Raw genomic sequence first — 27,604 nt, 5'->3', positions numbered from 1 at the left:
CCCTATCCATGACCTTAGACACTCCACTATGCAATATCCATGAACACTATCCAATCCCTACCCCTTTTACATATTTACAAAATCCCTTTTATTTTACTACTCTCTCTTGCACTCAAACCAACCAAATGAACTACTCTCACTCACAATTCCACCATTCACCACACTCGAATCCTATGCATGATCCAATCAAGTAAAGTCCCGAACACTTGACCAATAACCATGAGCAGTACAACATTGTCTTCCATTGTGAATAAAACAACATCATCTGTTGTTTCAATTTTAAAATGCGTTGTTATTTCCTCCCACTTTTCTACGAAAAAAGTTGTGTCAAAGTAAACCTCCATGTTTCGAGATCCAACTAGTAGTTTAAGCGTCTGACCAGAGAACGCATCTGAATCCCTAAGGAATGAAGCCAATTTATCCCTCTACAGAAACGTAATAAGGAAATTAATAAGTAAATAATACTTAGATGATAGATGATGAGGTAAAATATTATGNCTTTGTATGTGTTTAACTTTGTACTGCGGATCGTCACGGATCTTATGCGTGACAAGAGCGGCGATAGGTTGTGTGATAAGACTCCGAGATACCCTTAAATCAAGCACATTTTAGGGTGTTTTATCGCGTCTATAGCATCCTTACATGGTAAATTATGTTCATAAATGCTTGAAAATCACTAACTGATGCACAAAAGCTACTTTTAGCTTAAAAGAAGTGAAACAGGAGCCCCGGGAGCAAATAGGAGCAAAAGTTGAGCTTAAAGAGCGAACCAGGCAAGAACGGAGCCCCGGAGGACCCAACTGGATGGTCACACGCGTGTGAGCATGCGTGAAAACTTTCCAGTAGCCTCCCACGCACGCTCACACGCGTGTGGATGGCGTGGAGGCGGTGATGCGCGAATTTCGACTAGGGTTGTCATTTCGGAGACTATTTAAATCCCTTTGATGAATTTTCAGAGGAGGTTCCCAGAAAATTAGTTTTCCCTTCCTTAGTTTTTCCTTTGGAGAACTTTCTCCATTTTTCTTAGTTTTTAGATTAGATCAATCTCTATTGTAGCAAGACAACAAGCTTGGATTGAAGATCTTCTTCTCTCTAGGTGATTTCTATTTCATTTCTATAATTTTATCTATCTTGTTCTTGGATTAAATTAGCTTTTGCTTGAGTTTCATATTATGAGTAGCTAGTTTAGTCTAGGGATTTGGATTGTGTGATTGAATATTGCTAGTGTGATGATCTTATCTCTATATCTTGGATCTATGTGTTTGTGTTGATGGATTACCTATTCTTGTCTATTGATTGTTGTTTTGATGAGATCTTGTTTGGATTTGGCCAATCTAGATGAGAGATTGAGCTCTTGACTCTTTCATGTCTTTGATTAGAGTTAGGATTTGAAGCTTGACACAATCATAGTTCCTATGGACTTCTTAAGAATAGTAGGATAGTGTGTAGCTTAAGTGTTTGATAAAATTCCTCTTAGAACTTTGGATGCTTGAAGGCACTCCTAAGTCAAAGTAGCCTTAGTACACAAAGGTGGAAAAGGACTAAGACAACACACTCTTGAATAGCCAATATCCTAGCAACCCCTATCCATGACCTTAGACACTCCACTATGCAATATCCATGAACACTATCCAATCCCTACCCCTTTTACATATTTACAAAATCCCTTTTATTTTACTACTCTCTCTTGCACTCAAACCAACCAAATGAACTACTCTCACTCACAATTCCACCATTCACCACACTCGAATCCTATGCATGATCCAATCAAGTAAAGTCCCGAACACTTGACCAATAACCATGAGCAGTACAACATTGTCTTCCATTGTGAATAAAACAACATCATCTGTTGTTTCAATTTTAAAATGCGTTGTTATTTCCTCCCACTTTTCTACGAAAAAAGTTGTGTCAAAGTAAACCTCCATGTTTCGAGATCCAACTAGTAGTTTAAGCGTCTGACCAGAGAACGCATCTGAATCCCTAAGGAATGAAGCCAATTTATCCCTCTACAGAAACGTAATAAGGAAATTAATAAGTAAATAATACTTAGATGATAGATGATGAGGTAAAATATTAAGTAAATAATACTTAGATGATAGATGATGAGGTAAAATATTATGATTGAATATTGTTCCTCACCGCAAGAGGTCTTGAGAATTATGATTGAATATTGTTCCTCACCGCAAGAGGTCTTGAGAAATCAGTATAGAATTTGTTCCTCACCGCAAGAGGTCTTGAGAAATCAGTATAGAATTAACGACATCTTTGCACATCAAGTGAATATGCTGGGGGTAGAGCAGACTTCGCCTTAACACGAATTCGGTCTAATGCATAAAAAAGAGTAATTCATTGTTCAAATAGTATGTAAAAAAAATTTGTTACAAAGAGGCGACACATTAAAGTTTGTAGTTACCTGTCTGATGTGGGTAAGGGCGAGCAGGAAGCTGGTTTGTAATACGACGGTAGGGATACGTTTTGAAGTTGCCGTATGTCGAAAAACCACCCTGTCTGCACGGCTTAACTCATTCGCCCTAATGAATTTAGCAATTCCAGTTGTAAAGTGCATGTTTTCAACAGAAACTTCTATTGCGAACCACTGACCATGTTTTAAAACGGTAGTTGTTGTCAAGTGCTGCATTAGATGTCGATACATGTATTGTGGAATTTTCTAAAATATATAAAGTTAGAAACTCGGTAGCATTATTAATTTCCTAAAGATTGACGTAAAATGAACAAAGTTATCATTGTCACACGCGATATAATTGTAACAGAAAACCATGCAATAGTAGATCTAGAAACGTCCGACAAATGTTTTTGATCATTGCAAGCTACATCATACAAAATAATAGTTATAAATTAAATTTAAAATAATACGAAAACTAAAAATGAGAAAATATAAAATGACTCACGTGATGGAAGAAGTATTTGTAAGTTGTAAGTTATCATTTAGTCCTAACATATTCATATATTTTACACATGATGGAGGTGCAAAACAAATATATTTATCTCGCGATGTATGCTCTACAACTGCATACAATAACTTCCTTCCATTTATTGTGTGTGCGAAATAACGTTTGGTGTGGTTATAACGTTGTCGGTTGAGGCATGAGACCTTCGAGAACTCTACAAATATATCCATGAGTGTTCACGTTACAGAATCAATAAGTTCTTGAAATGATAACTTGACTATTCGTGCAATTTAAATAGGGATGAGCATAACTGAATAAGCCTAACAGTTAGGCTCATTCAAGCCTCCTAAGTGTGTTGTAACTTCTATTTTTCTTTACATGATGTACTTTAATCCTTATTGAACGAAATTATAAAAAAAAAAAACCAGCAGGCAAATGAGCCTAACTGTTAGGCTCATTGGAGGCTCATTCAGGCTAATTAGTGTGTTGTCACTTCCATTTTTCTTTACATGATGTACTTTAATCCTTATTGAACGAAATTAAAAAAAAAAAAGACCAGTAAGCGAATGAGCCTAACAGTTAGGCTCATTCAGGCCTCCTAAGTGTGTTGTCACTTCCATTTTTCTTTACATGATGTACTTTAATCCTTATTGAACGAAATTTAAAAAAAAAAACTGACCAGTAGGCAAATGAGCCTAACAGTTAGGCTCATTGGTGAATGAGCCTAACAATTAGGCTCATTCAGGCCTCCTAAGTGTGTTGTCACTTCTATTTTTCTTTACATGATGTACTTTAATCCTTATTGAACGAAATTAAAAAAAAAAACCAGCAGGCGAATGAGCCTAACTGTTAGGCTCATTGGTGAATGAGCCTAACATTAGGCTCATTCAGGCTAATTAATGTGTTGTCACTTCCATTTTTCTTTACATGATGTACTTTAATCCTTATTGAACGAAATTAAAAAAAAAAAAACCAGCAGGCGAATGAGCCTAACTGTTAGGCTCATTGGTGAATGAGCCTAACAGTTAGGCTCATTTAGACCTAAGTGTGTTGTCACTTCAGAGTTGTGAAAACACAATTCATATAGACTTTTTCAACTAATAATAATAGTATAGCCTATATATACTCGTCCTTGTTGGCACTGAAAATTCAAATAATATTATTGGGCCGTGACGGATAATGGGTTATTAAATTAATTACTTAATTTTGTTAATTGGACTAATATTTATTTAATTGGGATGATTTAATGGCCCAATAAATAATTAATTGGTTTAATTACTTAATTAAATGTAATTGGATGTTAGATTGTTCGGCCCCAATTGAAGGAATATATAATTGAGTTGGACCAGGCTAATTGGATTAATTGGGCCGCTCAAATTGACGAGCTTTGACTTGGTTTGGCCCATCAACAATATATGCGGATCATATAATTCTTGGGAAAGATGTGGATATTATAAATTGGTTCAAAAATTATAAAATCATGAACCTGGACGTGATAGTGTCCCGATACATTCCTTATATTTAATTCAAATATCAATTAAATATAAGAATTATCCAAATGGATAGAGTTGGTTAGATTTTTTCCTACCAACTCACCACTATAAATAGTGGTTTCATTTTCAAGGAAAGGGAGCTCTGAAGATCTGCATAGCGAAGCTCTGCCGAAATCTCACCAGAATATTGTTTGGAACACACTTGCAATTTATTTGCACCAAGGGATACGCCTGCAATTAATTTGCACCAAGGAACACTTCCAGTTGGCATACTCCAACTTGGCATCCTTCCAGTTGGCATACTTCCAACTCGGCATACTTCCAGTTGGCATACTTCCAACTCGGCATACTTCCAGTTGGCATACTTCCAACTTGGCATACCTACAGTTGGCATACTTCCAACTCGGTACACTTCCAGTTCAGCATACTCTGAACTCGGTACACTTCTAGTTGGCATACTTCCAACTCGGCATACTTCCAGTTGGCATACTTCCAACTCAGCACACACTTAATTCGGCATATTCCGGATTCAGTACACATCTAATCGGCATACTTCCAGTTCAACATATTCTGAACTAGGCATACTTCCAATTGACATACTTTTAGTAGAGAATCAGAGGACTTATACACAGAGATTGTACCCCTTTTTTCGTTTGATACATACTACTCATTGTAACCGATACTTTGAATTTTGAATATATACAATTCAAGTTTTTCGCGTTTACAGTCCTATATCTCATATTTGCGAATTGTCATTTCAAAAGTGCTGTTAGTACTTGGCAGTCCGAGCAAACTCTTTCATTTCTCAAGTTCATCCATTCTATACCAGTTTCAAGCAAGTCGGTCTACATTAATGGTAATAATTTTATTTATATATATTTTTTTAATTTTTGATTAACAACAATTTTCATTATAGGGAAAGAAAACTTATGTTGTATTCGTTGGTCGTTGTCCCGGAGTATATGACAATTGGGAGGACGCAAAAGCACAAGTTCATCGATTTAGTGACAATTTATATAATTCTTTCCCATCTAAAGATGAAGCTATTTCCGCTTTTAATACCTTCAACCAAAGGCAACAACATTCATCTGCATCATTTGTTGGCGCAGCTAATGCGGCTTCGACTTCATCTTCACAAAATTCAACTGCTGATGGAAATAATTCAAGCCCATTAGAACCAGTGGAAATTTTATCAGGTGTTCAGAATGAGTTATCGCGCGAATTTAGAAGAATCGATGCGATAATAGAAGAATTTAAGCAAATGTGTCGAAAATAATGTTCTCATGTACGCATTTAAATAAATTCCAAAAAAAAGGAGAAGAATGAGCCTAATTGTTAGGCCCGTTTAGGCTGAGACTTGTCACTTCATTTGTGCTTTAAATGCTCGCTGGGTTTCCATGTTAAATTTAATTACACAGAAGTAAAAATAAAAAAATAAAAAGCTACGAAATATATTTAAAAAAAAAAAAAAAGAACGAGCCTAACTGTTAGGCTCATTGTCTGATTCCTATATAATGCATGCACAATGATAATGCACGAACTATCACTTGAAAAAAATTCTAAAGATTGTTTGCATTTACAAATCCTTATTATCAGTAACAAAATGGATATGTTTGCATCCTTTAGTTTTGAGGAGGTTCCACACATCGTGGAAGGTGATACAATTTCGTATTTTCTACACACAATCCATGGTTGTCGCTACAACATTTTCAAAATCAATAGACAACGATCGCATTCGAAATATACCCTAACCATTGCACAAATGTTGTTAGTTCTCATGAAAGTGATGCGTTTCGAATATTCCCATCAAATATCAATACTCCACGGCGTGTAGAACAATTCCTCAACAGTTTTCTGCAAGGGTCGATCAACTTCAATCTCGGAAGCCTTAGCAACCCTCGTACGGATTCAATTACATATATATTATTCATTTGTAATTGCAACATGTTTTGTGATCTAATTTTTTAATTTTTTTTAAATGTAGCTTGTTTCTGTACACGGACCGTCGGTCATCCTCACCATCCCTCCGTTCGGACGATTACTTGGTTTATAGTTCCCGCGATCTCGCCTTATATGTTGCAATTTCCCAAATGCATGCATTTAAACCTCCTTCAACACGTAAACCGTACTGCTCAACTCTTTCATGGGCATGTAGACCCGTGGGAATTACTTGTTGAAGATATGGATTTGTATCGCGGCTGTGAGGATTTCTGTGACGCGCATGGACTTCAAGAGGATGATGTTTTAATATTTAGACACGTTGGTTATTTTAAATCTCATTTTTTTGTGATACGAAATAAACAACAACTAGATCTGCCCGAGGCACATGGCGATGGTATTGAGCGCCAACCCGCCGAGGATGGGGAAGCTATCTTCGTACCAACCATGTCCAGCATTAATTTAGATGTTGGATTGACTACGCTTTCAGGTTGTAGGACGTTGATGATTGATTTTATTGAATTCTGTAACGACGAATCAATTCTCACTAACTTCATTTTCTGGACCGAGTTGAGGGTGACATTGTTGACGTTAGACACGACACTTTCACCCTTACGTTCATAAATGTTGGAGAGTTGATCAACTACTGTGAACAACATGTTTTCCTCAGACGTATTCTATGGAGCCATCGCAATGTTATCAGGTACTTGGTGTTTTTCAACTATGAAGTTGGAGAGGTTCACCTGATAGCATTCGACAAGTGCGGGATGGAAATAATGACGGATGATTTGTACGACTTCACTATTGAAGAGTATGGAAATGCCGATGTTGGTTTGTAATAACATAATGTTGTAATTTGGAGTTCTTTTTTTATTCGTGCCTGATTTTTAATTTACTTTTTTGCCTTCAATAATAATAATAATAATAATAATAATAATAATAATAATAATAATAATAATCTATATCTATACTATATATAAAAACAATATCCTCCTCCCAAATTTTCCCGCCCAAAGTTAGGGGCATTTTAGTAAGACCATTAATTTTATTAATTATCCATATATATAATATATTCATAAAAATTAGCCATTCATATGTATTAATTATAATTGGTTATTATGATAATTAGTTATCTAAATCAACCATGTATTAATTATAATTGGTTATCTTCCATTCTTCCATTCATACATATCAATAGTATATGGAGGTTACATATATAATATAATATATAATAATAATATAATAATATAATATAATCTAATATAATATAATTATCCATACATATTAATAGTATGCAGGTTACAAAATAATATAATAATATAATTTTATAATATTAAATGGTAATTTTGTACTAAGAACCAAATATAGGAAACCCGGTCATAAGCTATATTGAGAATAAAAATGTTAAGAATTAAAATTAAGGGAAAATGGCATCTTTAGTCCCTGAGTTATAGGGGTAGTGTAGACTCAGTCCCTAAGTTATGGCTGTATGCGAGTTTAGTCCCTCAGTTATTCACAAAGTGGCGAGTTTAGTCCCTGGACATTAAATTTGACGAAAAAATTAAAAAATATTCAAAATTTGAGGTGTAAAATAGGAAATTCACATTTTATTATTTTTCTTATATCAAAATCACTTTTACAACATTATTTTTTCACTTCTTAGCCTAATTATTTTTATTATTTTTCATTTTTAAAAGCATTTTAATAACTTTCAAATGACTTGTTAGGAACCTGACTCTCGTATAACACACTTAAAACTTAGCACAAATAAAGAAATGCATTATCATTGTATTTAGGTGTATGAAACACACTATCCTAACAAGTTTTTATTTTTTTACTAAGCAACAAATGTAATAAAATTAAAACTTTTGAGATTTTTTTACACACTATCCTATCTCAAAAGTTTTAATTTTATTACATTTGTTGCTTAGTAAAAAAAAATAAAAACTTGTTAGGACAGTGTGTTTCATACACCTAAATACAATGATCATGCATTTTTTTATTTGTGCTAAATTTTAAGTGTGTTATAAGGTTCCTAACAAGTCATTTGAAAGTTATTAAAATGCTTTTAAAAATGAAAAATATTGAAAATAATTAGGCTAAGAAGTGAAAAAATAATGTTGTAAAAGTGGTTTTGATATAAGAAGAATAATAAAATGTGAATTTCCTATTTTACCCTTCAAATTTTGAATATTTTTTAATTTTTTCGTCAAATTTAATGTTCAGGGACTAAACTCGCCACTTTGTGAATAACTGAGGGACTAAACTCGCATACAGACATAACTTAGGGACTGAGTCTACACTACCCCTATAACTTAGGGACTAAAGATGCCATTTTCCCTAAAATTAATTACACTTTCCTTTAGAAATTTAAATTAATTATACTTTCCTTTTGAAAATTTATACAAATTTATAATACTCACATTTTCTACCTATAAATACAATGGATTAGTGACTTTGAAAATCACAATTCATACTAGCTAATTCATTGTTTCGCTGTGTTTCGATAGATATGCTTTTATAAATTTATTCTGTTGATTTATTAGTTTCGGATCCATTGGGGAGTGGAAGATCTTAAGCCGAGATATGATTAATATGTTTTATTTTGTTGATGAAGGAATTATTTTAACTTTTTATTGTTGTTGATGAAAGTGCTCATGAGGATTTTTTACGAATTGATTTTAACATTAGGTATAATTTTATAGAGCTGCTTTATTTGTTGCACAATTTTTTTTTGGTTGACTTTAATTCTTTTTTTCTTTAACACTTACACAAGTATTCAATTGTCTCTATTTTAATATCAAGTTACCACAAATCTTCTCCTTGACAATCATTCGCTGATAATGCATTTGTAAGTATGAGTCATGCAGAACTTCTATGAACAGTTCCTAAATCCTGATCCCAGAACATTCTATATGATTGTGTTCAAGTTAATTAATATTCTCCCTGGATGCAGAACATGGGTGTTGGGGTGAAAATTACCACGTAATAGAGCTTGTGGGGGAGGGATCTTTTGGGGAGGTCTACAAAGGGAGACGAAAGTATACATGCATGCAGGGCCGGATTTTAGGCTGTGCAAGCTGCCCAATAGCACAGGGCCCCCAAATTTTGGGGGCCCCTAGTCCAGCCCTAGGCCCACTATTATATGTATTAAAAAAAATTATACAAAGACATGCTTTCAATCCAAAGACATGCTATTATAGTTATATGGTTTCAAATATTGTATCATGTTAATTTTGTTAGCAAGTACTTGCAATCCAAAGACACGCTTATTAATGTTGCTATCCAAAAAATTGAGGCGTTGATCTCCTTTTTTGAGAAGTATAGAGATAGTGGTTTTAATGATGCTTTGGATTCTGCCAAGGAAATTGCTAATAAAATGGATATAAACCCCGTTTTTCATAAGAGACGTGAAATTCGTAGAAAAAAACACTTTGATGAAAATTCTGTTGAATCATTAGAAGTTTCATTAACTGCAGAAGAATCATTAAAAGTTAGCTATTTTCTTTTCATTGTTGATCAAGCCATTGTTTCTCTTAAGAGCAGGTTTGAGCAATTTCAAAAGTATGATCAAATATTTGGTTTCTTGTTTAATTCTGATAGGTTAAGTTCTTTAGATGATATGAGCTTGAAGTCTTCTTGTAGTCGTCTTGAAAATGCTCTTACGCATAATGGACATTCAGATATTAATGGAGATGAGTTGTATGTGGAGTTAAAATTAAGAAGAGAGTTATATGAACATGAAAAAAAAGGACCCATTGAAATTTTGAAAGATTTGAAGCTGTTTGATTGTTATCCTGATGCGATTAACTATTCCTGTTACTGTTGCATCTGCAGAAAGAAGTTTTTCCAAGTTGAAATTGTTGAAGTCCTACTTACGCTCTACGATGTCATAAGAACGACTTAATGGATTAGCTATGATTTCTATTGAAAATGATCTTTTGGATAAAGTAGATTATGAAGAGTTGATCGATGAATTTGCGTCAAAGAATGCTAGAAGGACAACTCTTTTTAAATAAAAGATTTGTAGTTTGCATTATGTTTAGAAATTTGTTCATAATAAATAATGTTTGAAATTTGTTTAAGCTTTTATGCATTTTTCTTCAATTCACAGATTATTTTTAATTTGATAGGGCCCCAATTATTTACCAGCACAGGGCCACCCAAATCAAAAAAACGGCCCTGCATGCATGCTAGATATTTTTTTCTTGCTACAGTGTTATTGTTAGTTCACACTTTAGTTGTAAATTGGTTATAGGTTTTTCTCATATGAGTGTTATTTTTTAGATTGTTGCAATGAAATTTATCCCTAAACACGGTAAAAGTGAGAAGGATATTCACAACCTGAGGATGGTTTGAAGGCATACAGTAATGGTGTTGTTATTCATAGTTTAATGTATATACAAAATTTTTATTTTCTTCTTAAAGTATTTATTTGTTTTTTTTGAGATGTATTGACAAGTATTTTTACAACATTGTTTTCATGAATTTGTGATTAGCTTCTATTTTCCCAATCCTCAACTTCAATTTTTCTAAGAAATATAAAAGTGCAATATTTACTTTCCGCCTTTAATTATTGTGACATGATTACTTTTAGTCAATAATTATACTTTAAAAAAATGTCACATGCATAACATCCTTGATTTTTATTTTTGTCACAATAATTAAACTATAAGAGTTTATAAGAGAATGAAAGAAATTACATGTTAGGACAAGAGACTTGAATGAAAAATATTACATGTCTTTTTTGTGCGCAATAATATTATGATTAGGCAGTCTCTTCATTGTCCAAACTATATCCGGCTAGTTTGTAGCCTCAATTTTAAATTTATTCTTATGATGATGATGATGATGATGATGATGATGATGATGATACTCTGTAATAATAATAATAATCCAAAATTCTTAATATATTTCTTAAAATAATTTTCATATATTAATTTACTAATAATAATATAATAATAATAATAATCCAAAACTCTTTAATAAAAGTTCTTAATTAAATTTTCCTATTAAATTCGTTTATAACATTAATTACAAATATAAAATTAGAAAAAATTAGCATAATTGATACTAGCTAATCAATTTCCTAATATAATTCCTCTAATATAATTTTTCTATCATATTTTAATTAATTGATATTTTTCCTAATATATCTTTCCTAAAAAGCTTACTCAATTTTCTATAATACTGATCCATATGTTAATCCGTTTATTATGATAATCTATATAGGTAATAACCATATAGTATTTACTATTTAAATAACCCGTGGTAATTACCAATCGTCTTTAACATCTAAATTTATAATGGTAATTAAACATAGAGAATACCTTCTTACGATGATTTTATTTATTTTTTACTTTAAATAATATCAATTATCTGTGTACTTCCTTCGACTACTGTTATAGTATATACTTCCTTTAATATATAATTGTATATCAATCGAAAATACTAGTGTCTAATAATAATAATAATAATAATAATAATAATAATAATAATAATAATAATAATGTCTAATAATTTTAGGCAATGCATTTAATCACCTACCAAAATATTAGGCAATGCATTTAATTAAATTCCTTAATTAAATTCTTAATTATTTATTTAAATAACTAATTCAATTTAATATTAGTTAATTACATTTAAATCATTCTGTAGCTTTCCTTAAACTTTAATATTTGCTAATTATTAAAGACTTTAATATATAACTAAATAAAAGCAAATATTAAAGACTTTAATATATAACTGAATAAATTAAATCTTGTTTAATTAAAATAAATTAATATTCGTCATTACTATTAAATCTTTTTTACTTAAATTATTAAATAACTAATATATTAATTAATCTTCATTTGAAATATTATATTCACATTACAATAATTACAATTAAATAAATAACCCTAAACCCTAAAATATTGAATAATTATATTCTTAATTATTAGTTTAAATAACTAATTGATTTGTTGCATATTGTTTACGGCTGAAGAGTGAACGCACGTTGAGTGATCTCTAGCACTAAGTACAGTGAAATAGAGCCAAAATAAGTACAATGAAACAAAGCCAAAGACAAGAGTAGAGATGTATCAGTTGAGTGAAACAAAGCCAAAAAACAAGAGTAGAGATGTCTAAGTACAATCAAACAGAGCCAAAAACAAGATGTCTAAGTATAGTGAAATAGAGCAAAAAACAGTTATTCATTGAAGATTGAAACAGAGCCAAAAACAAACAATTCGGCCAAGCAAAAATTACAGATCTGATGAATACAAGACCAAATCTGTGTTTTTTTATTGATTCCTTTGTAAAAAAAAAACTACATTTGGACCACCGTTGACTGCCGTGAACCGTCAACCACCACTGCCGTGAACTGTGAATCGCCGCCCCACGCCGTTAACAGCTCCGTTCGCCAATCGCCGTCCACCGCCGCTACAACCCCTTAGGAGATCGGAAATTACCTAACGTCGCCATCCACTCCTGTGTCTCCAATTGACCGCCGCCGCAACACAAACCACCACCGCCGCTAGCTACGCACTCACAGGGACCACAGACAGATTTGGTGGATGGGGTGAGATGGAGATGAAGATTTAGGACCACACAACACTTTTCTTCGGAAAAGGAAACGTTAGGGACCACTGCAAAAGGTTTGGAAAGGGAAAGGGTTTGTGGATGGGGTGAGATCCGACGTTTGTTTGTGTTGTTGGAGAGTTTGGGGGTTTGTGGATGGGGGCAGGTATAATAAATAAATAACAGTAGTAAATACGGTAGGTGTATTTACGCCTACCGTATTTACTATTCTTTTTTAAAATTAATTGTAAAATGCATTGAGCCTAAGAGTTAGGCTCATTCAAAAATGAATGAGCCTAACCCTTAGGCTCTTTTCCTCTTTATGTTAACCGCCCAGGATATTCATTATTTGGAGAACCGTGCACCTCTAACTCCTCGCCGGCGAATGCACCCCGATGAAATGAGAGTTGGATGTCTCTAGAACCCTAACATAACCCTTATATACCTAAGTAGTTCGGGTTTCGGGTCGGATTCGAAATTTAAAACGCGTACCCGAAACCCGAACCGACTAAACAATATTTTTAATAGCTTTTAACGGGTTCAACCCATTTGTATTCGAATCCGAACCGAAATGGGATAAACGGGTCGAACTCGCGGGTTTTCCGGGTTGAACCCGAATTATGCCCATCCCTAATTGGAAGAATAGGGTTGGGATTTGGGAAGTTGATGCCATCACCTAAAGCACTTCTTTTGGAATTTTCTTTTAAACATAGGGGAAATCACCTATTTGGTCCCTCAATTATTCGCGAACTGTCAATTGTGTCCCTTAATCCCGTAGTCATCAATTTAACCCCTGAAATAAAATGTGATGCGTCAACTTAACCCTTCCAGTCGAATTCCGTCTAATTGCCGGTGAGGAGCTCGATTTAGCAATGGCAAAGTGGACATTTCATACTTAAAAACCCAATTCTCCTTCTTATTACGTAAATCTCTTGCCCTTTTCATTCCAATTCAATGTATGAACCCTAGAGCAGCTCCAAGCGACGAAAGACGAAAGAAAATGTCTTCCAACAATACATCTTCAGCGGAATTCATGGGTGATGTGCGATGTAGGTGCAGATATTTGGCTCCATTGAAGATGTCATGGAGTTATGCTAACCCAGGGAAGAGATATAGGGCATGTCCAAGATACGGGGTAAGTGTAAAATTCTGGGGAAGTATTATCTTATTTGTTGTTTTGTAATTCGAATTTGTGACTGGTGAATTGTCAGGGAAACGAGAGCTACCGGTATTTTGAATGGATGGATTACGATGCATCCAAACGCGTAGCAAAGGTGATTAGAGGTTTGTTGAAGAGGGCAAATAACTATGAAAAGGAGATTGAGAAGCTGAATTTGTCAGTTGAGAAAAAAGATCTTGAAATTCATAAGAAGAGTTGGGAGTCCAAGATGATTTTTTTATGAGAACTGGTTTATCAACTGTAGGGCTATTGTAGCTAAAGTAGAGTAGTGTTTATGAGAACTGTATCAGTGTATGTAGTGCTTCAATTGTGTAATGTACTATTTTTTTTTGGTTGAATGAGAAGCTTGGTTGCACACATTTATGGTTACAATTGGTTGCACTGAACTACTTGAGTGGTGAATGTACTAAACTATTTGAGTGGTTGTAGTTGGTTGCACACATTTATGGTCAAATGAATGGCTATTTGCAAGTAAATACCAAAATGGTCATTAGGGTAGTCTGCTAAATACCAAAATGTCAAATGAATGGTCACATAAAGGTAATATTTGGTTGGTCAAATAGAAGATTCATTAAATACCAAAATGGTGACAGAATTCTGCTAATAGTTACATTGCCAAAATGGTCACATTTGCACAATTGTCTAACTTGTGACCAAGAGTTTACCAAAACATCTTCAAATCCTTGTCATCCAAAACAATGTGCTAATACATCACCACTGCCCATAACAAGTACCCTACCAAAACATAACCAGTACACTGCACATAACCACTGCACATTAGTGTGCTAATACATTACAAATTCATGCCAAATATGCCAAACAGTCTACTTCCTTAGTGTGCTACTTCCTTATCAAATATGCTTCAGAATATGTGTATTTTATGCCTCCAATTGTTAGATATTTCTTCCTCGTAGATGTTGGTTCATTAGCAGCAACATCTGTTGTTGCAGTTGAAATAAAATTTGAAACAGTTGGGATTGCATTGTCTCCACCAGTGGCTTGAGATGGTTGTGATGGCATTCCTTCCCGAAAAAAATTACAGATTAGCTAAAAGAATCAAAACTTCATGGATTGAAGTCAAAGTGCACTTACCATTTCATTTAACACAAAGTCAGGAACTTGTGTCTCAACTACCACATCTTCAAATTGCCCTTGAACTTCATGGTTTTCTTCTACCTGATGAGAGACTGGTTGTTGTGGCACAGTACGTATAATAAAGTGGTTGCTGTACCTACAAAGCAGATTAGATAAGCATTAATATATAAGCACAGTACGTATAATAAAGTTTCATGCCACAGAGTTTTTAGTTTACCTCTTGTCCTTTTCCCTTGCAAGTTGTTTTGTTATGACCTTTCATGCCACAAAGTTTACATTTTTTTTTCACCTTTCTTTCCAAGCTTTGTCTGATCAGGTTTTTCAACAACTGGATCAATTTTTCTCTTTTTATTTTTGCCTCCCAGGTTGTGCCTTATACTTTGGTAGCAATGGAGGTGGCAAATTCAGCTCTAATAGGCAAGATTGCAGGGCCATAAGCTCTCAAATACTACTCCACAGAATAACAGTGATGAACATAAAGCTCTGGAAAATCACCCTTTTTCCTTATAGCTGCAATGGCATGTGAACAAGCGATGCCAGTGAGGTCCCATCTCTTGCAACTACACTCCCTGTTACTTAAATCCACCTTGAAAGGCTTGAAGTTGTCATCATCTACTTGATAAATATCATCAAAAGCTTTGTAAGCACTGAATCTAACACACTTATCTTTGCCTTCCTCTATCAATTTCAGAATTTTTGGACACACCATGGATGAATAATTCCTCATTTTGTCCCTATTCTTTTGCATCCTAGTCATCAGATATATTCTTATCTTCTCACACATGGTTTGAACTGGCTTATCCCTGAAATTTAGTATGCAACTGTTCCAAGATTCACACAAGTTATTGAGAAGCAAATCACACTTTGAGAATGTGCTGAAAAAGGCTCTACAGTAGTGTTTTGGATCCCTTGCACTTAGCCATTCAAAAGCCTTAACATTCAAGGTCTTTAGCTCCTCCATTCTAGCATGATATTCTGTTTCTGTATTAGCCTTACAAACGGCCCAAAATTGCATTTTCAGTACATGTCTTGTAAAACCATCTTTAAGAAAATTGGCATGCATATGCGTTGCACAGAACCTGTGTTCCAGCCTTGGAAACAACTCCTCAACAGCTGGTAGTAAACCCTTTTGTTTATCAGATATTATTGCCCAAGCACTAGGGTTATTAGAAAAATTTAAGTCACTGTCCAAAAGTTGTAAAAACCAAGACCATGAATCATTCAACTCACCCTCTACAATAGCAAATGCCACTGGAAATATGCTATTATCACCATCTAAACCTATAGCACTCAGTAGTTAGCCTCCCTTTTGAGAACCTTTCAGGTGGCATCCATCAAGCCCAATGATGGGTCTACATCATCTAATAAATCATTCCTTGCATGCTCCAAAGCAAATGTAAAGCCTTACAAACCTAGGCCTTCCATTAACAATGAATTCACTGTATAACTTCGTCTTGACAGTGGTACCTGGATTACTTCTCATCAACTCCTCACAGTAGTCATTCAATAGTTTGAATTGTTCTAAATCTTGTCCATCTATTTGCTTCAAAGCTTTCTTTTTTTGCCAAATAGGCTTGATTTCTAGTTAACTAACAGTTAAATTTTGCCTTCACATGTTCCTGAAATGGTCCTCTACACCAATCTGTATTTACTCTAAACTCATCCTTAGAGAATTTAGCCAGAAATCCAGAAGTGACAACCTTGTTTTCATCTTGATTTCCACATGAGTGAACATGGTTGTATGTCTTGATAGTAAAAGGACAGTTTGGATTGCTTTTTGAACAAAAAATACTCCATTTGCAAATGTTATTGTGTCTACACACAACCCTTACTCTCCTAACCTCATTTTTCTTAAACTTGACATCCTTCTGTCTCAAGACTTTATGATATTCAACTGCCCACTTGAATTCCCTAGAAGAATTAAAAACCATTCCAGTCACAAATTTAAACCCTTCTTTTTTCAGATTCCTCTCCTCAAACACATTCACTGGCCCACTTACTCCTTCATCTGAATCTAAATCACACAAGCTTCTCAACACTTGTTCAGAAAGATTGCATTCAACCTCAGCAAATTCCTCTTTCTGTTTCCCTAAATCATCTAAACCCTGACCATGTGAATTAGTTGCAGTGTCCCTTACATCAACTCCTTCAACCTCAACAAATTCCTCACCAACATTGCCACTGATATCATCTTCACTTTCAACTACATCATGCATTAGGGTATCATCTCCTAGTTCCCTATCAATTTCTACCTCATAGTCCCATTGATCATCATATAGGTGTTCTACATATATGTCCAATTCTTTGTTCTCTGGAATGTCAATTATCAGCCGTAGAATATCAGCATCACTACTTAGTTTCATAACTTTAGGTTTCCTTGTGTTCCCATACTTATACCAAAACTGGACTTTTTTATCACAAAACCTAAGTTGTTTGACCATCTCCTCAAATCTAAAATGTTGCCTTCATCACAGTTAAAATGGTCAAAATACTACACTATCCCATTTTTATAACTAAGCCTAGGTCTCAATACCAAATCCCCACCAATATGCATTTTTATGGTAAACACTGAGTCTTTCTCACCAACATCTAGACAAATAAAAATATACTATTCAAATACACTTAAAAGCAAAGCATTCACAGACATAAAAGCAAAAAAGCACAACCACATGGTCCCCATCATTAACTTGCTGGAAAACAACAAACAAGAAGCAAACATTAAGCATATGGTCCCCACCCCTAAAATATGTATACTTAGACAAATTCAGAATATGGACCCCACCCCCAACTACATTCAGAATATACAACTACATTCACAATATACAACTACATTCAGAATATGTATTCCTAAAGCATGCATTTCGACATCACTGATCCCCTACACTAATACTGCACACTAGTGGACCTACTAAACTCATAAAAGCACAACAAACATCCTTAAAAGCAGTAAATCACCCAAACACCAAAAAGCTTAACGAATCAGAAAAGCAAAGGTAAAGCAACAAAAAACCCTAAAACCTAGCTACGCAAACTTACAACTTGGCATCCCAGCACCCCCATTAATCCTAGCACCCTTCAATGCCTCGGATTGTTCGTCGATTTAGGACTCCAGAGCTAGGGATTTTACTCTTCTCCGTCGAACTCCTTCGTTGTTGGTGAACTTAAATGGGCGATTTTACGTAATAAGAGGGAGAATTGGAATTTTAAATATGAAATGTCCACTTTGCCCTTGCTAAATCGAGCTCCTCACAGGCATTAGACGGAATTTGGTCGGAAGGGTTAAGTTGACGCATCACATTTTATTTCAGGGGTTAAATCGATGATTACGAGATTAAGGGTCAACATTGACAGTTCGCGAATAATTGAGGGACCAAATAGGTGATTTACCCTTAAACATATAACCCTATGGTAGTGATGGTTGGTGCCATTACTCCTCTAAGTGCCTTCCTTTGGACTTTCTATTTAATTGTATTCAAATGCAGAATTCTTTGATTTTTTATTTATTTATTTTTTTGTGTGTTTTTTGTTAGTAATAATCACTTGAAGTTAAATCCATTTTCACCTTCAAAAAGCAAGTTTTGAGTTAATACCTCTAATGGTCCTTTGAGTATTAGAGTTTTACCAGTTATGGTCCCTCGAGTTTAAAATGACCTCCAATGGTCCTCTAAGTTTTAAAAAATAACCACATGTGGTCCTTTTAGGACATCTCGTTGTCATTTTAAACTCGGGTTATTTTAAGAATTAGGACCATGGGTGGTTATTTTTTAAAACTTGGAGGGCCATTGGAGGTATTAACTCAATAATTTTTTAAAATTTTTTAAAGATAAAAGCTTAATTCATTAAATTATGAGCCAAAAAGTTTACAAGATAATATGGAGGAATATCAAACTATTCCCTACAACCTAGCATAGAAAAGGCCTCCCAAGCAACCGTGTGGGCGGCACAATTCGCAGATTGCTTAACAAAACGGAATTATTCGACATCACCAATCGTATATGCCAATTCTTTAACGTCATCAACTAATAAATCAAAAGCAGAATTAAAAGATAAACTATTAATAGCATGGAAGACAATCTGGGAGTCCATCTCAACATCTACATTATCCATTCCAGTGTCTTTGAGCCAACTAAGAGCCTCCCTCAAACTAACAGTTTCAGCTTCCTTAACAGTGTAAGTGCCTATAACACGTATGTTCTTTGCTATCAAAAACCTTCCATCATCATCTCGTAGAACTCTTCCAAGCCCCATTGCATTATTACTATGATCGAATTCAGCATCCACATTTAGCTTAATTCTCCCACATGTTGGCTTTACCCATCGCACGTAACTAGCAGTTGCACTGACGTGGTGAATTGAATCATTTGCACGCTTCCAATTTTCTAAAAAGGACATAGATTTTCTAAACATTGAATTCAAATCAAAAGCTAACTGATTCCAAACATACTCATTTCTGCTACACCACATTCCCCAACACACCATAACAAATTTAGAAAGCATATCATTACTCAAATCATTAACATAACCAAAGAGCCACTCAATAATGTTATTACCATTTGCATGAACAGACGGAGGTAAGCCGAGCATATTCCAAATTCGAATAGTTTCATTACAAGTAACAAACATATATATATATATATATATATATATATATATATATATGGCTGGCACTTTTATTCTCCTCCTTGCACATGTGGCAAATTAATGAGAATTGGATATGTTTTGACTGAAGGGCATCCCTGGTAGGCAAAAATGAAGAAGCCAACGGTTTTAACTTTTGGTGGTACATGCAAGTTCCATATTTTAGACCAAGGCCGATTATCCTATACCATGCTTGTTAGCTGTTTATAGTATGACCTAACAGTGTAATTCCCTTTCTGATCTTAATACCAAACCCACGAGTTTGGTGGCTTACACAAACTAATGGAAATATTCATAATTAAATTAGCGTATCGAGCATTAAAAATGCTTCTAATACGATCCGCATTCCAACCCGTACCTTGATCATTGAGTAATGTCGCAATCGGAGCATCATACACCTCTTCATGCACTGGCGTTTAGATATACGGTCCTCAGCCACAGGTAACCAAGCATCACTTCCAATAAATGTATCAAGCCCATTCCCCACGCTACGCCTACAACCATCTTTAAGAGTGTTCTGCACCACCCACAAATAAATGATGGATTACTACCAACTGGTGCATCAAAATAGGAACAATTTAGGAAAATAGCGTGCCTTATAGACACGTGCTACTAATGATGTGGGCTTGGTGATAAAACACCAGGCTTGCTTACCAAGTAAGGATAAATTCATTTCACGAAGCTTCCTAAAACCCATACCTCCAATAGCTTTTGGAATCGATAGTCCGCCCCATGATCTCCATCTCAAACCCTTGCCCGTACATATAGAGCCAGTCCACCAATATTGATTCATTAGTGTTTCGATTTTTGTACATAACCCTGCCGGTAAAAGAAAAACTATAATGGCATAAGACCGCATAGCCTGGATGGCGTTCTTTAAGAAAACATCTCTACCCGCTCGTGATAGAAACTTTGCATTCCAACTACGAACCCGTGCCAAGATTCGATCTTTAGAAAAACCCAGAATCTTCTTCTTCCTCTTACCAATAAAAGAGAGTAGTCCCAAATATTTACTCGTAGTATTGCCCTCTATGACCCCAAGAATTTGAACAACCTCATTACGAACCGGATGCCGCTGAATAAACATTAAGGACAGCTCGCATTCGCATACTCTCTTGACAATTAGCCCGAAGAAACACCATGCAGATTCCCCATGCGCATCTGCTTATAAAAAAAATACGTTGAGCCCTTCAACCACAAACAGAAATAAATATGGTGATAAAGGGTCACCTTGTCTTAACCCATGGCCTGGAATGATAGGACCTAGTTGGCGTTGTTCAAAAAGGATATTATACTGGACTGATTTAACCGTCTCAATAAGGATATCAACCCAATGCCGGTCAAAACCAATTTTCACCAATATAGCCTCCATAAAGCCCAATTCTACTCGATCATATGCCTTACTCATGTCAACTTTCATCGCAACCACACCCTCCTTTCCTTGAGTCTTTCGTTTTAAGAAATGGTGTACCTCGTAAGCTAGCATAATGTTGTCCGTTATTAGCTGGCCAGGCAAAAACGCACTTTGCTTACTCAAAATAAGCCCTTCGAGAAGAGGTTTCAGTCTATTAGCACAAACTTTGGTTGCAATCTTATACACCATGTTACACAGTGCAATGGGTCTCAAATTTGACATAGATTGCAGACTAAAGGTGTGTTTGGTTGGTGGGTTTAGGCATAAGGAATGGGTATGAAAGTGATTGATAGTGTTTGGTTGATAGGTTTTGTGAATGTTACTATAGGTTTGGAATACCATATTAATGAGAAAACCCATACCCTTATTAAATAAGAGTTTCATTTCCCTTCCTCCTTTCTTCCCCAAGTATTAATAATCATTCCCATTCCACCCAACTACCAAACATGTTAAATACTTTCACCAAAACCCATTACCATTACCAAGTATTTGATACCCATTCCGATTCCGATTCCCAAGTTCGAACCAAACGCACCCTAGGTTTCTTTGGGATGAGCACAATGTATGTATCATTAGCTTTCACTAGTGACTTGGACGACTCAATGAAGTTCCGGCAAAAAAGAGTGACCTAGCCACCCACAATATCCTAAAAATGCTGAAAGAAACTCGGTCCTAATCCATCCGGGCTAGGAAACTTATCCGGGTGCATTTGGAACACTGTAGTGCGCACTTCTTCAATACTTAGGGGACGAAGTAATTTAGCATTATCTTGCGGCGTAACCTTCGTGGCAATATTTTCAATAATTTCATGCATTTCCCTTTGCTCTATCGTAAACAACTTTTCAACATATCCGTGCATGGCAAATTATTGCATGGACCATGATCCACATAGCTGTGTGGACCAAAAATAAAAAGTACATTATTTTTGTACTGTAGGTATATTATTTGATAGTATATATCAAATAATGTACCATCAGCACAAAAATAATGTACCCTAAAAGAATGTACCTACAGTACAAAAATAATGTACCTTTAGTACAAAAAATAATGTACTTTTTATTTTTGGTCCACACAACTGTGTGGACCGTGGTCCATGCAATAATGATTGATCCTTGCATGATACCACCAATCTGATCTTCTCCTTCAGCCCAAATTCCTTCATCATTCCTCAGCTTGTGAATAAGTTTTTATCTCTTATATTTAACCTGTATATTTCATTTTAGTTTGAAATGCCCCTCCCTAATTGAGGCATTGAGCTAAGTCTATCTTTTCATGTATGAAATAATAATATGTTTGAAAACAGGAAGATTAAATATAGGAATCGCCATGAACAAAAATTAAAATTTTCACTATAACCGAAAGACAAAAAGTAGGATTAATACTTGGTAAATGCACATCTTGATGTGTATATTCATCAAAACTAGCAATATGTATGTATCAATCCCACATGCAAATTTTGTACAATGAAAAGAAAATTTGTAAGTGGAAATTGGAATATGGTTAGTCCTAGTAGTTAAAATTTGGCAGACATGAGACATCACTTTCAAAATGGAAAGATTATATGCTGGCTGGGCTGCTCAGCAATGGAGTCTGCATAATATGGTTAACAAAACAGGATCCTTCTTCTTCTTCTTCATACCTGCACATTATTATCTTCTATGATCATCCATGACATAACTGGATCACTCTTTGAACCATTTTATGTGTATATTAAAAGAAGCAAGCGCAAACATCACTTCCTTCTAAACGCCTTATGATGACTTGTTAAGCTTTGCTAATTCCTCCAACACATTTTTTAGAGGCTCTTCCACCTTATTTTTCTTGCCCTGTGAAAAGTAAAACAAAAACAAATTACAAGGGAAACAGCAACAACACCACAATGCTTGTGTATTGGGTTCATGACATGGAAATTCATGAAGTAATGATAAACAACGATTCCAACGCTTCAAAAACAAATTTCCAAATGTATTTCAAAACCATAATTCAATCCCACAAACCTAATTACAGCTTTAATTTGTACAACTCCTTACCCTTACAAGATAAAAGGTTTAGGCGCTGTTTGGTAAAATAGTTAGCTTATCAGCCAATTTTGGCTTATTTGACCATTCTTAAAAGGATTGACACACTTCCTTTTACTAAAGGACCCAATAAATAAATAAATCCTAAAGGTAATTTAACTTTTTCTTTCAAAAGAAAATGACATTATCATATACCTCACCAAGACTTCAAATTAAAAGGACTAATATATTTTACCTTCAAGGATGGGACAAGTGCAAAAACTTCATCAACAGATTCAAGGTGAAAGTTGGCAATCAAGCACATCTGCAATCCTAAACATGTAAGTAAATGCATTGCAAGAACAGCTGAATATAAAATATTAACCAATTAAAACTAGATACCTCGCCATCACATACACCACGCTCCTTCAAAGGTCTAATATGAGTTAATGGCACAACGGCTTTAGAGAGAAATAGCAAAAAGTGTATTAATATGGCATACAATGATTTACATTTATAAAAGGATACTGGAGTGCTTGTTTAACCATCTTTGAATTCTCATAAAGTTTGTGTCTTCGTGCATACATTAGTCCCTTGTCAAACGATCTGGTGGCAAAATAACAAATTAAAATCAGAAGACTCACAACCAGTTTAGAGCTTTGAATATAATTATGGTTTATGATTATGAAGGGAAAAAAACATCTATGATCCCTAAAAGGTAGTACGGAGTAGCATTTTGTAAATTCAATTTTTCCGTATTAGCTGTCCTCCAAAGTGGCTATTTTGTGATATGAGGGACCAAAATAAACACTTTACAAGATAATTAAGGAGTAGATAGTAACACCTAGTATCTTAAGGATTGAATTAAGAAAACACTACTACCATAGGTACCAAAAGTGTTTTTTCCTGATTATATGAATAACCAAAGATCTAACACTTATGGATCATTGGCTTAAATGTATTGTACAATCCATGATCTTTGCAAATATTTAGCAAGTAGATTGCTTAATCTATAATCTGTCAATAATAAGGATTAAGAAGCTTTACTAAGCATGCACATAATAATTAAAGAAACAAGAGTCATATCTTTTTTATGACAAGTCATGAGTAAAAGGCATAAGATGCTACCCACACAGGAATTTTTAGGGTTGGATCTTCAGAGAGTACAACCATTTGCTCCTGGATCCCTTGTAAGATTTCTGCAGCCTCACAATCCAGCAGGCATTTAGTATTCCCAGAAATTTCTGCAAATCCAGAGATCAATAGTTTTAGGAAAAAGAAACGGGGATACCAACTATAAATACAATTAGCAAGATATCCAATGTGGCACAGCTAAATCTTTCAGGAGTGAACTTCCTAAACAAAGGAAGTGAAGAACATTGTCATTGCAGAAAGGTCATCTATTTAATTTTCCTTTGAATAACAGAATAGATGAGTACCGATAAACTGAAAAGTAACATGTAGACGCTGAAAGGAAGTTGAAGTAGCAACCACTATAATTTCTAGGCAACATTTAGAACATACAGTTTGTTTTAACTTCTGAAGTCATGGAAAATACTTGAAGAGAACAAGGAAAATGAAAAAATAATTCAGGCACAATTTTAGTTCTTTGTTTAAGCATTTCAAATGTTTGAGGACAAAGTCATCCTCCTTAAAATTAGAATTAGATAAAGGGGAAAATAGAAAAGAAGAAAATGCAGGAAAGAGAACTAGAAAGGTAAAAATTATGAACTGCTATTCTATCAAGTGTAGTATCCAAGCTAGAAAAATGATTGGCAACTAAAAATACATATTTACGCTAAGACAGTAAACAAACCTTGCTCAACCCTGAGCTCCAAAGGAGTAGGTGCTTTTGCAGTTTGGCCTTTGCCACTTTTTCCAACCTTGTCTCCTTTTCACAATCACAAAATGTATTTCCACCAAAAATAAAAATTAATTCTGAAATGGAAAAGAAAGTGATTGCATGGAAACATTTTTGGTATTCAATAGTACTAATGGGAGCCTAACCTTCGCCAACTGGTTTATCTGCTTTCCCATTAGATTTCATGAAACTCCCATCCAGTGAATCTAGCATTTATAATATTGAACATTGAAGACATCAAGCACCATAAATACCAGATATATGAAGCATGAGATATTTACAAAAATATGTTTTTTTCCCCTTTTAAAGAAAAAATTGAACATAATAAGAAAAATGTTGTCAAACAATTATCTAACCATCAGAATCGAATTGAACTTTCCTTCCTCTCTTTGTCTTTCCAGAGCTATCATCCTTCCCTTTTGCAGATGCTACAAAATTAAATACACTTTTAGAGAATTGTATTCAAACAGAATCCAATGGAAACATACACTGCTTGACCAAGTAAACCACAAGGTATAAAATGCTTTCTTCATTAAACATGTTAAAGCATTAATGTGCACATATTACTCCAAAACAATAAAACAAGAATGTGTTTGCTACATAACAATTGTTGAGGATAATTTATATAAAATATAAATGTGCAGTAGTTGAGACGGAATACATCATTTAATTTGCTACCAATAAAGAGACTATGTTCAAGTGTTACTTGTGCCCCATCAAAGCTCACATGAGAAGAGTGTATGATAAATAATATATACAAAATAGTACTCCCTCCGTCCCAAAAGGCTTGACTTAAGTTATTTTTAATCCAATTTTTCATAATATTAGGTTTAGTATAATATACAAAATTTATATATTTAGAAACTACACTAAAAGTCCTATTAAACACAAAAAATCAAATTTAAAAACAAGTAAAAAATACTAAAGAAAATAAACAAAGAAGAAAGAGTTGGTTTGAGTGTTTGACCAATGAATAGTAAAAATGAGACAGAAGGAGTATAAGTTTAGAAAAAAGACATAAGCAACACTACATCTAGCACAGTCCAATCATAGAAATTTCATATGTTAAAACACACTAAGCAGCAAACACAAATACATACATACATACATACACAAAGAACAGAGAAAACCAATAACAGGACTAATCAAACGCACAAGTATTGAGATAATAAGATAACGATCAAGGGGTGGAATTACAAGTTTTGAGAGCAGATTTTCCTCCATTAGGCTGCGATTTTCCTTTCCCTCCTTTTCCAGACATTGCTCTTCCCTGAAAAATGCATATGCATATATACATAAGCATTACAACACAAAATCAAATACTCAAATGTTGTAAAACCGAGAAACAAACTGAAACCCCTTTTTGGGACTCAGAAGTACTACTGGTTGGTGATTTTATTCGGGGAAATCAAATGAAAAATATTTGACGAATTCGTTTTCTAGCGTGAAGTAATCGAGAACTCAATTATTACTAATCGAAAAGCTTAGCTTTCAGAAAGCTGCAAAATTACCTGAAGAGCGAAAAGGGAGGAGCTTCAACTGAGCAGTGGCGCCAATAAAGCAGAGCAGAGTATATTAGGGAGAAACGTGAACTGAGTGCAGAAGAACAGAGAAGAGTGAAGGAGGTATACGTATGAACTATGGAGTGTATAGCTTATATATATGGCGATCAATTGTAGCCGGTTAGGTTGACAACAACAAAAAATATTCTATTGGGATTTGGGAAAATATTTTCTTTATTTTTTGCCCAAGGTATCCCTTCGGCCGGCAGCCAGAAGACTAACCCTCGTCCCAACTGTCAGCACACTAAGTGGTAGGGGACTGGCCAAATGGTTTGCTCCATTCACATGGGTGAGGATCCAAATATTTTCTTTATAAATTTAACAAACAAAAAAAAAAGATTTTGAGGGAAATGAATTCATTATTCTTGTTTGGCATTTTATTTTTTCTATTTTTTTAATATTACTTTCACATATCTTTAATATTGGACATCCAAAATAGTTCTCCCATTTTCTTCGCAAATTGTAGACCCAACTCTTCCCTATTACATTATAATCCCATCTTGTTAGAATTTGTTCGTTGTGCTCGTTGGCCATTAGCTCTAACCGATGAACATTGTAGGTAAATAGAAAAAAGGGAGAGAGTGAGAGACAACAAAGAGCAGGGAGTGTCATCAGGATATCTAATACTACATTTACACATATATAAAAGGGGTACAATAATGGGATACATAATGAGGAATAATTGTGTCCGTTACAACTGTTACAACATAATAGCCACAATAAGTATAATTTATAACACTCCCCCTTGGACATTATTTGTTCACGATCTTGCTTCGTAAAAAACTTGCTAGGAAAACCCTGTGGGAAAAACCTAGACAAAACCCGACAATAAAAGAGTCCAGGGTACATGAATGGTATATTCAAGTACTTTCATGCCTCGTTAAAAACTTCACTAGGAAAATCACGTGGGAAAAACCTAGTTGAAGAAAAGAGTACATGATATTTATAAACTTATA

The 27,604-nt window shown here is 34.6% G+C and overlaps 2 protein-coding genes across 2 annotated transcripts; one reads left to right on the top strand and one right to left on the bottom strand.

Annotated features, from left to right (window-relative positions):
- Positions 1 to 13,901: 13,901 nt before the first annotated feature.
- Positions 13,902 to 15,084, top strand: LOC116005826. Its single transcript, XM_031246063.1, has 3 exons — positions 13,902 to 14,036; positions 14,113 to 14,237; positions 14,979 to 15,084. The coding sequence occupies exons 1-3, from the start codon at positions 13,902 to 13,904 to the stop codon at positions 15,082 to 15,084; spliced, it is 366 nt and encodes a 121-aa protein (XP_031101923.1).
- Positions 15,085 to 22,555: 7,471 nt separating this feature from the next.
- Positions 22,556 to 26,748, bottom strand: LOC116007189 (DNA-directed RNA polymerases IV and V subunit 4-like). Its single transcript, XM_031247796.1, has 10 exons — positions 26,598 to 26,748; positions 26,284 to 26,356; positions 25,443 to 25,514; positions 25,233 to 25,292; positions 25,042 to 25,116; positions 24,358 to 24,469; positions 23,754 to 23,831; positions 23,628 to 23,661; positions 23,482 to 23,550; positions 22,556 to 23,054 (listed from the first exon to the last, which is right to left on the bottom strand). Exons 2-10 carry the CDS (start codon positions 26,345 to 26,347, stop codon positions 22,980 to 22,982), a joined length of 639 nt encoding a protein of 212 aa, XP_031103656.1. The 5' UTR covers positions 26,348 to 26,356; positions 26,598 to 26,748; the 3' UTR covers positions 22,556 to 22,979.
- Positions 26,749 to 27,604: the final 856 nt, after the last annotated feature.

Source organism: Ipomoea triloba, chromosome 15 (genome assembly GCF_003576645.1).
Source record: "Ipomoea triloba cultivar NCNSP0323 chromosome 15, ASM357664v1".
Lineage (NCBI taxonomy): Eukaryota > Viridiplantae > Streptophyta > Magnoliopsida > Solanales > Convolvulaceae > Ipomoea > Ipomoea triloba.
The sequence above is the reverse complement of the archived record's forward strand: the minus strand, read 5'-3'. Positions and strand labels throughout refer to the sequence as shown.

Bases quoted from the DNA above. Each gene is read 5' to 3' on its own strand.
- LOC116007189 (XM_031247796.1), bottom strand. From the start codon at position 26,347: ATGTCTGGAAAAGGAGGGAAAGGAAAATCGCAGCCTAATGGAGGAAAA. The intron at 23,832-24,357 runs GTGGGTAGCATC...TTTTGCCACCAG, and splicing joins CCAACCCTAAAAATTCCTGT to ATCGTTTGACAAGGGACTAA. The intron at 23,551-23,627 runs GTATCTAGTTTT...TTAGGATTGCAG, and splicing joins GTGGTGTATGTGATGGCGAG to ATGTGCTTGATTGCCAACTT.
- LOC116005826 (XM_031246063.1), top strand. From the start codon at position 13,902: ATGTCTTCCAACAATACATCTTCAGCGGAATTCATGGGTGATGTGCGA. The intron at 14,037-14,112 runs GTAAGTGTAAAA...GTGAATTGTCAG, and splicing joins GGGCATGTCCAAGATACGGG to GGAAACGAGAGCTACCGGTA. The intron at 14,238-14,978 runs GTCAGTTGAGAA...TCCAATTGTTAG, and splicing joins GAGATTGAGAAGCTGAATTT to ATATTTCTTCCTCGTAGATG.